At 40.6% G+C, this 9379-nt stretch overlaps 1 protein-coding gene across 1 annotated transcript in view; it reads right to left on the bottom strand.

The window, feature by feature from the left end:
• LOC119420021 (ferroxidase HEPHL1-like) overlaps positions 1-9379 on the bottom strand; it is a 30540-nt gene that overhangs the window by 18134 nt on the left and 3027 nt on the right. Inside the window, exons 2-3 of the mRNA XM_037687390.1 lie at positions 7249-7493; positions 3161-3373 (exon numbers count right to left, since the gene is read on the bottom strand). Of these exons, the coding sequence (XP_037543318.1) occupies positions 3161-3373; positions 7249-7493 (458 nt within the window). The remainder of the gene's footprint in view (positions 1-3160; positions 3374-7248; positions 7494-9379) is intronic.

Genomic DNA, 9379 nt, shown 5'->3' with positions numbered 1-9379 from the left:
CCCCGAGATTTTAAATTAAGCTTTGACTGCTGGTCGGCTGAATAAAGGGGGCAGAAGATCGGAGCTGAGGGAGTGTTTGTCCTTTAATGGATGTCATAGCGCATAAAACGTGCTCCTCACAGTTCCAGGAACTTGTCTTAAGCGCAGAGGTGACAGGGCCTTCTCTGTAGCAGGACCAAGACTCTGGAACGAGTTACCACTGCTTGTCAGACAGGCCCCCTCCCTCTCGGTTTTCAAGTCCCTTTTAAAAACTCACTACTATTCAGTAGCATTCAACACCAGAGGATCTGTGTTTTGAATCTGTATGCTCCACACTGGTTTGTCATCATTATCTGCATCGTTTTTATGTCTATATTTCTGATTTACTTCATTTTGTATTTTGCTTTGTGTGTTACCTGTTGTTCTGTCTGTACAGCACTTTGGTTGGCCTTGTCGCTGTTTGAAGTGCTCTATAAATAAAATGGTATGGCATGGTATGGTAAAATGCTTCCCCTGCTTCTGACTGCATTGGACCTCTGACATGTGGGATATTTTGTGATCTCACCTGTTTGGGTCATTGGCTGCATGCGTCCGCTGAGTGCAGCAGATGAATAAACGTCCATTTGGGTGATGGATCACTGGCAGTAGTCCATCTGAAGCTTAACTGAACTTTTTACCTCTTTCAAAGCTGGTCAGCGCTTGGTGAAATGGCCTGGTGTGGCAGGTGATAGTATGGCAAGCCATGTTACCATATATTGGATCGTCAGCCGTGCGTATCAGCTGATGCAATCAAAAACCAGACACCGACACGGCCCGCACATTAAGCACATTATTATGGACCGGCCTGATCCGAATCTAGGTCGAGCAGGGCTGGGCTCCGGGTTCGGGTTAGAAATGACAGCTCTACTTCAGAGGTGTGGTTCTATTATGTACATTATGAATGCTTAATTACCTTACATACCTGTGTTACTTACTTATTGTAGAAAGCTCTTTGAATTACCTCAGTTTGAGCTAATGACAAATCCAATGGGGCCATGATCGTGTGGCCATTTTAACTCTAGTCTCTAACCTATGTCACATATCTACGTCACGTACCTTACATTTCTATTCCAATGTTTTTTTCATTTTTCATTTACCCTTTATTTATACAGGTAGTCTCATTGAGCCACGAGAACTCATTTTAAAGAGAGACCTGTTTTAGGAAGCAGGTGGGGGTTAAGGGCCTTGCTCAAGGGCCCAGAGTGGGGCGAATGAGGGTGGGGGCAGGTGTGGGTGCTTCACCTACCCCACCCACATTTTTGATGTTGTCGGTACCGGGGCTTGAACCGGGGCTCTTCCGATCACAGGCCCACCTTCTCTAACCTCTGCGCCACCACTCTCCAATGACACAGTCATTTATTGTTGAGCTAGAACAGTTGTTTTTTCAGCTCTTACAGTCTGCATTCAACATCATCCAGTCAGATTTGTTCGGTCTCAAACTGGTGCTAAATGCTGATTAAACCAAAGGGATGTTCTTTTCAAACAGGATGTCGGTACCAGCAGTCCTTCTTTCCATCTTATTTACAAATGGTGTATCTATTGAGTTTGTTGAATCTTATAAATACTTGGATATCTTGGTCGATTCACATCTCTCTTTTAAGCCTCTTGTCGAAAACTTGGTAAAGAAATTGAAAGTAAAATTGGGTTTCTTTTTCAGAAATAGATCCTGTATAACTCTGCTAGGAAACACCTTGTGACTGTGACTTTCCTTCCCTACATTGACTATGGTGACATTATTTACATGAACGCTCCTGCAAGCACCTTGCAGATGTTGGACGCTGTCTATCACGGTGCGCTAAGATTCATAACTGGCTGTAACTACCAAGCTGTTGCGGCCTGGAGTCTTATCTTGGACCCCAGGCCCACCTCCAGCTCACTCCCTCAGAAGTAGTAACTCACACTATCACAATAAATCAAGGAAAAGTGTATTCAGTTTACCAGTTATATTAAATCCAGGCAGGAAAAGGTTACAGTTACAGCGCTGGCTTCCGATACAATTCGAAGTGAGATCAAGGACCGCACACTGCACTCTGTATTCATTGGTCAACCGGTCATCATTAACTTCACGCAGACTCTCACACTGGTATCCTGATGCATGCTCAATAATCCAGGTAGAAAAATCCCAAAAAGTTAAATCTGGTCCTCTGGACATTCAAAAAAACAAAAAACAAAACAAAGCAAAAAAAAGTAGAAACGTTTCGTCTCTCATCCGAGAGACTTCCTCAGTCTGAGGTGCTGTATTCAGCTCAGTCTCTTAAATAGCACCTTCTCAGAGTGGATCAACCAGTTTGCTGCTGACAACCAAAACCAGCTGCTCACATGATCAAGAAGGACCATCAGCCTAACAATGGATCATTAGCACACTGATGGCTGTTTACTATTCACAGGGGGTTGAGTGATACTAGCAATAACAGCATTGCAACTCACACTGGTTCACACTGGCTCACACTGGTATATTTTCATCTTTAAATCACTTCTTGGTCTGTTGCTTTCATACATCTCCTCCTACATGGCACTTTGTCAGTGCAGCTACAGCGTACAATCTCAGGACATTATTACATGCAGTGGTCCCTCACTGCGGACCGAGCTTGGCAAAAGGGCCTTCTCCTACTCTGCCCCTGTAAACTGGAATACATTGTAAAAAGATCTGAAGTTGTCAACTTTGACCACTCTAAGGGATTTTAAACAACTTTCAAGTTAATTGCAAAAACCAATGCAGATTATGTTCCAGTATTTAGTATTTCACATCGCATTATAATGTAGCTGTTTTTGTTTCGTTTTTATATCATTTATTTTATTTACTTTTCATTTTATATGTGTTTATATGGTTATCTATTGTTGTCTGTACCTCATCTGTGTTCTTTTTAAAAAACGGGTCTCTCTTGTGAATGAGTCCTCATAACTCAATGAGACTAACCTGTATAAATAAAGGTTGAATGCACAACGTATATCTATAACAGGTGGGATTCTAACTGTTCATAACCTTTCCACTTCTTTAAATCTGAACTATCCATTTAAAGCTTGGATGCGCCTTCTTTTGTGACTTTGTTTTAACATCCCAAGTGTTAATAAAATGTGTTGACATTTGATTGAGACTACAGGGAAGTTGTAAATGTAGAATGACATGTTGTCAGAGTCAGACCTTTCTTGCAGGTGAGAAGCGGTCCGATGAGTCCTGAGTTTATATCCTTGGCGGTCTCATAGTGTGAGTGGTAGAGCCACGACAGGCAGTTGGCATCATCACTCGTGGGCGCGTATTCAGGTTTGACCTCCCAGCGGTAAGTGTAGCTGCCTCCTGGAGGAACCATGTCATCATGTTTGAACCTCCCTGATGTCCCATCTGGATAAAACGCCCCTGATGGACAAATAAACACGACAACAGGAGAACAGAAATGTTGGCAGTACTTTGGTTACCTAATGATCTGATGTAATGATTTTTATCTTAGTAATCTCACAAACTTCTAGATATTTCTGTCATTATATCACTAATAGGAATCTTACATTAATCTATTTTCACATGAATTCATTTTCAGCAGAGGTTCTGAAAATCAAATAAACATATTTGCATATAAAGCAGGATGAACTTTACTTCTGTGACACAGTACTTGATGTGTTTTAATATGTTTTGTGTTTGCAGACGTTATTTGTAGAAGAACAGATTTTGGTGCTTCTGGAGTTTATGTTTTAGTGTAAAGAACCAGGTGAGGTCCAGAGGAGCTTCCCTGATCCTCCAACACTCTGTTAGTGGTTAAAAGTCTCAGCAGTTCCTCAAAGAACTGCAGAAATATTAAATGAAATAAAGCTGGTCCTTCATGGGGCAAGTGCAGGAGTTCTGTACATTTGTCTCTGCAGAGTCATCATCTCAGCTCCACACATTATCAGCTGCCTCCTGTCTCCCCTGGGTGACATCAGCAGCTCCCAGTGTCTCAACATGAACTGGACAATTCCCTCTGACACCCTACCACCACCACCACACACACTTAATTACCTGTATGTTTGTTGTTTAATGATCATTCAATTTATTTTAGTTTACTGGCATTATTCATGACAGATGATGCAGATGTATCAAAGTAGGATGGATGGCCTTTCCAATCTCATTGTGTACGAGCCATGCACCGTTTGTGAACAGCAGTCTTCAGCTCTTTCCACAGATTCTCGATTGGATTCAGGTCTGGACTTTGACTTGGCCATTCCAACACCTGGATACGTTTATTTGTGAACACTTCCATTGTAGATTTGGTTTTAAGTTTTGGATCATTGTCTTGTTGGAAGATAAATCTCTGTCCCAGTCTCAGGTCTCTTGCAGACTCAAACAGGTTTTCTTCCAGAATGGTCCTGTATTTAGCCCCATCCATCTTCCCATCAATTCTGACCATCTTCCCTGTCCCTGCTGACGAAGAGCAGGCCCAAACCATGATGCTGCCACCACCATGTTTGACAGTGGGGATGGTGTGTTCAGGGTGATGAGCTGTGTTGCTTTTACGCCAAACATATCGTTTTGCATTGTGGCCAAACAGTTCGATTTTGGTTTCATCTGACCAGAGCACCTTCTTCCACATGTTTGGTGTGTCTCCCAGGTAGCTTGTGACAAACTTTAAACAACACTTTTTATGGATATCTTTGAGAACTGATTGTTGTCCTATGGACAGACTCTCCCACCTCAGCTGTAGATCTCTGCAGTTCATACAGAGTGATCATGGGCCTCTTGGCTGCATCTCTGATCAGTCTTCTCCTTGTTCGAGATGAAAGTTTAGAGGGACGGCCGGGTCTTGGTAGATTTGCAGTGGTCTGATACTCCTTCCATTTCAATATGATTGCTTGCACAGTGCTCCTTGGGATGTTTAAAGCTTGGGAAATCTTTTTGTATCCAAATCCAGCTTTAAACTTCACAACAGTATCTCGGACCTGTCTGGTGTGTTCCTTGGTCTTCCTTCTGCACTTTGAACAGAACCCTGAGACTATCACAGAGCAGGTGCATTTATACGGAGACTTGATTACACACAGGTGGATTCTATTTATCATCATCAGTCATTTGGGACAACATTGGATCATTCATAGATCCTCACTGAACTTCTGGAGTGAGTTTGCTGCACTGAAAGTAAAGAGGCCGAATAATGTTGCACGCCCCACTTTTCAGTTTTTTATTTGTTAAAAAATTTGACACATCCAATCAATTTCATTCCACTTCACGATTGTGTCCCACTTGTTGTTGATTCTTCACAAAAAATTAAAATTTTATATCTTTATGTTTAAAGCCGGGCAGCACGGTGGCGCAACTGGTAGAGCTGCTGCCTCTCAGCGAGCAGGTCCTTGGTTCAAACCCCGGTCCAGGGACCTTTCTGGGTGGAGTTTGCATGTTCTCTACGTGCATGCGTGGGTTTTCTCCGGGTACTCCGGTTTCCTCCCACAGACCAAAAACATGCATGTTAGGCTGATTGGTAACTCTAAATTGTCCCTAGGTGTGAGTGAGAAAGTGAATGGTTGTTTGGCTCGTTTGTCTCTATGTGGCCCTGTGATGGACTTGCGACCCATCCAGGGTGTACCCCGCCCCTCGCACAGTGATTGCTGGACATGGGCACCAGCGACCCCCGTGACCCAAAATGGAATAAGCGGGTAAAGATAATGGATGGATGGATGGATGGATGTTTAAAGCCTGAAATGTGTCAAAAGGTTGAAAAGTTCAAGGGGGCCGAATACTTTCGCAAGACACTGTAGAGACAAACAACCATTCACTCCCTCACTCACACCTAGGGACAATTTAGAGTTACCAATCAGCCTAACATGCATGTTTTTAGTCTGTGGGAGGAAACCGGAGTACCCGGAGAAAACCTACACACGCATGGAGAGAACATGAAAACTCCACCCATAAAGGCCCCCAGGCCGGGATTTGAACCAGGGTAACCTGCTCATTGAGGCAGCAGCTCTACCAGTTGTGCCACCATGCTGCTCTATGCTTTTTTCCTCAGTTAAAAAACAAAGTTAACTTTATTGTTGTAAAACCATATATTGATCACTTGTGCCAAATAAAAATTGAAAAAATTAAATATGTCATATTTTTTCTTTATGTTCATAGACATTATTTAAATTAAACAAGTGGTAATGATTGTGTCTGAGACACATTTTGTCTTTTATAAACCTTACTTTATTTAGACATTTGTTGTTTTTAATTACTGTAGGCATTTAAGAAATACTGTATATTAAATCAAAATGTAAGAGTACAACAAATTAAATTATAGTACTTAATGTCCAACATCTTTCAATTTACAATGAGTATCATTTGATATTTTTACTTTTTTTTTTTTTACATAATTACACTTACTGTATAGTAGTATTTTAGTATATTTTTATTTCAGAAGTTTTTGTTTGTATTTTGGTTTTAATCTTTGTTGTTGCAACAATATAAAATTACCCTGTTAAAGGACAAAAGTATTTTCTATTCCTTTACAGTATTTTCTTTTCCATCCATTCTGTAAATAATATAATTACATTCAAAACTATTTCTAAAGCTTTAATTGTTCAAACTGTGTTGGCGTCAATAAATCTGAAAGATTCAGGAGGATTCAGGAGAAAAGGATTTCAGACATTTCTCACAGGATTTTCCACAAACTGTGGTCAAGTCATCAGTTCACCAGCAGCTGGGCTTTGTCTCGATCATCTGCAGAGCTGAGGGATCAACAGTGACTCCCCACAACAAACAGTCATCTCCTGGAAAACACTCAGCTATCCAGCAATATTAATCAGTCATTTTTACAGGCTCTACATTTATGTACATTGCCCAGAGACAACTTCTGTTGTGACTTGGAGCTATACAAATAAACTGAATTGAAATAAACAGAAATCTTTATGGACTCTTTTGTAAACAATGGTTTACAAGAAAGTTTAAAGCAACCAAACCTTGTAAATATTTTGTAAAACATCTGTCTTTCTGCTATCATTCATGCATTTTTAAGTTCAGAGTGCATTTATTGTACATATTAACACGTAATTGAGAAGATAATGGCTTTTTTTTTTTTTTTTTACAAATTTATGTCATTGTTTTCATTTAGTGCATGATTTTGCATGATTACATGCTTAGTGCAGGCCTGCAGGAAGTGTGGGGACAGCTAATGCTACCAAATGCCCAGGTTGATCTAACACCTGTGATGTGCAGCTCAAAGTGCTCAAGACTGATATTACAGTGTTACCACAGGACCTTCCTCCAATTCTGTTTTTGTATAAATCATTGCATACCTTCTGAGTCCTTCTCATAGAAAATCCCATGGGGGTGTAAGGAGTAGACCCTGCTTGCAAAGTTCCTCAGGTGGATCTTGATGACATCATTAACCTCAGCTTTCATTATGGGTCCCAGAATGCCCAGCCAAGCAGGTCGTGGAGCCAAGCATGTGAAAGAGGCATCGGTGTACTCCCGGTACATGGCTTTCTTATAGACCCTGCCGATACGCTGTGGTCCTTTTTCTAGAAATATATGTGCATGCCTGAGATAGACAGAAACAAAAACAACAGAAGGATTTTCAACCTGTATGAACATTTTCAAAAGGTCAAAGTCAGATCACTGTTGTGTAACAAAAAATTACAGTTATGTTAAAATACTGTAGCATTTATTCCACTATTTCACACATTATGAGGTTTGACCGAAGGATGCAGTTTGCTTTTGAAATGACTTATTTGTATTATTTGTCACAGATGAGTTAAAGTCAAATGTTTAATGAAAGTAAATGTAATTCTGCACCTCAGTGTGTAACAATTGGACATGTGTCTGTGATGATTACATGTTTCAACAGGTTAACAGGTAGTTACTGAACCTGCAGCAAAGACTGTTTCCCAGCAGAGTCTGCAGGTCATAAAGGTGGTGAATGGACTGTACTTATAAAAACAACATGGATTAATTTACACAAAACAAGAGCATAAACATTCAACATCTCATCAAGAGAATTTATTTTTTTTCTCTAAATTCATCTGATATCACAGAATTAGAGATTTTTTTCTCTTATTAGATAGTTATTGAGGATGAATGAGGTGCATGGTGTAAGAACACTTTGAGACTAGATTAAAACATAAACACATGAATTCAATCAATTTATTATTCATTTTAATTATCTGTCTGCAAACAGCAAAGAGCTAATGAGCTGACTGTGGGCTCATTACTGAATTTGTTACAATTATTTAATTAGCAGTTTATGACATTTTAATCCTGGTCTCATGCAGAAAAACCATGATACCAAAATGAATAAAAACAGTTTATTGATAATAAAAAAAAAGCTTCATTTGAGTTGAATCAGAAAGTCCAACATTTCATAAACATAAAAGCGCTTTAATAAAAATGAAGGTGTGAAGAAATAAACAAAAAGACCCAAGTCACAAAAGAGAACCTTTACAAGATATTATCTGTAAACGTTGACAGGAGTGAGTTTTATTCTCGGACTGTGTCGATGTAAACTGTGTTCTTAATTGTGTGTGTTGGTTCAGAAGGTTAAGACTGTGCAAATGTTTTTAGCCTTCTCTTGTTTTCAGACAGCATTTTCTATTTGTTACTTCTAATCACCCGCTCTTCAAAAGTACTTTTCTTTACAACTTCTTCTGAACAACTCCATGAAACAACGATAAGAGCTCCATCAGTCTCAGAAGGTGGCAAAGTATCAATTTCAAAGTTTTTAATTGTAACTTTATTTATACATTCAAAACTGGGAGTACCATATGTTCCCATTAGGATCATTGTTGCAGTCAAAAAAACAACAAAAACATCAACGTTTAAATACAGTACTTACAGTACCTGAATGTCCTGTTCATTTTCAGGCTTTTAATCATTTGTTTGATCTGCTGTTTTTTCAGGGTGGAATGAGTGTGAAGCTGCTGGGATGAGAGTTGGCTCCTCAAAATATGAGGCCATGGTTCTCAACCAGAAATGGGTGAAATGCCCCCTCAGGGCCAGGGGAGAGTGTCTGCCTCAGGTGGAGGAGTTCAGGTATATGGGCGTCTTGTTCACGAATGATGGATGGAGCAAGAGATGAATTGATAGATTGAGGCCTCATTCTCAGCTGCTGCTCCTCGGCATCAAAAGGAGTCAGTTGAGTGGGTTTGGGCATCTGATGGATGCCTCCTGGATGCCTCCCTTTAGAGGTTTTCCAGGCATGTCCCACTGGTAGGAGGCTCTGGGGAAGACCCAGAAGCCGCTGGAGGGATGATGTATTTTCTCTGGCCTTGGAACACCTTGGGGTCCACCAGAAGGAGCGAAAAGTGTCACTGGGGAGGGGGATGTTTTGGTTTTCTCACCTGGACCTGTTGCCTCCGTGGCCCAATTACAGATAAGTGGTAGAAGATGGATGGATGGATGGATGGATGGATGGATGGATGGATGGATGGA

The sequence above is a fragment of the Nematolebias whitei genome, chromosome 14 (genome assembly GCF_014905685.2).
Source record: "Nematolebias whitei isolate Nwh7 chromosome 14, NemWhi1, whole genome shotgun sequence".
Taxonomy (NCBI): domain Eukaryota; kingdom Metazoa; phylum Chordata; class Actinopteri; order Cyprinodontiformes; family Rivulidae; genus Nematolebias; species Nematolebias whitei.
This window is presented reverse-complemented; position numbering and strand designations above follow the sequence as displayed.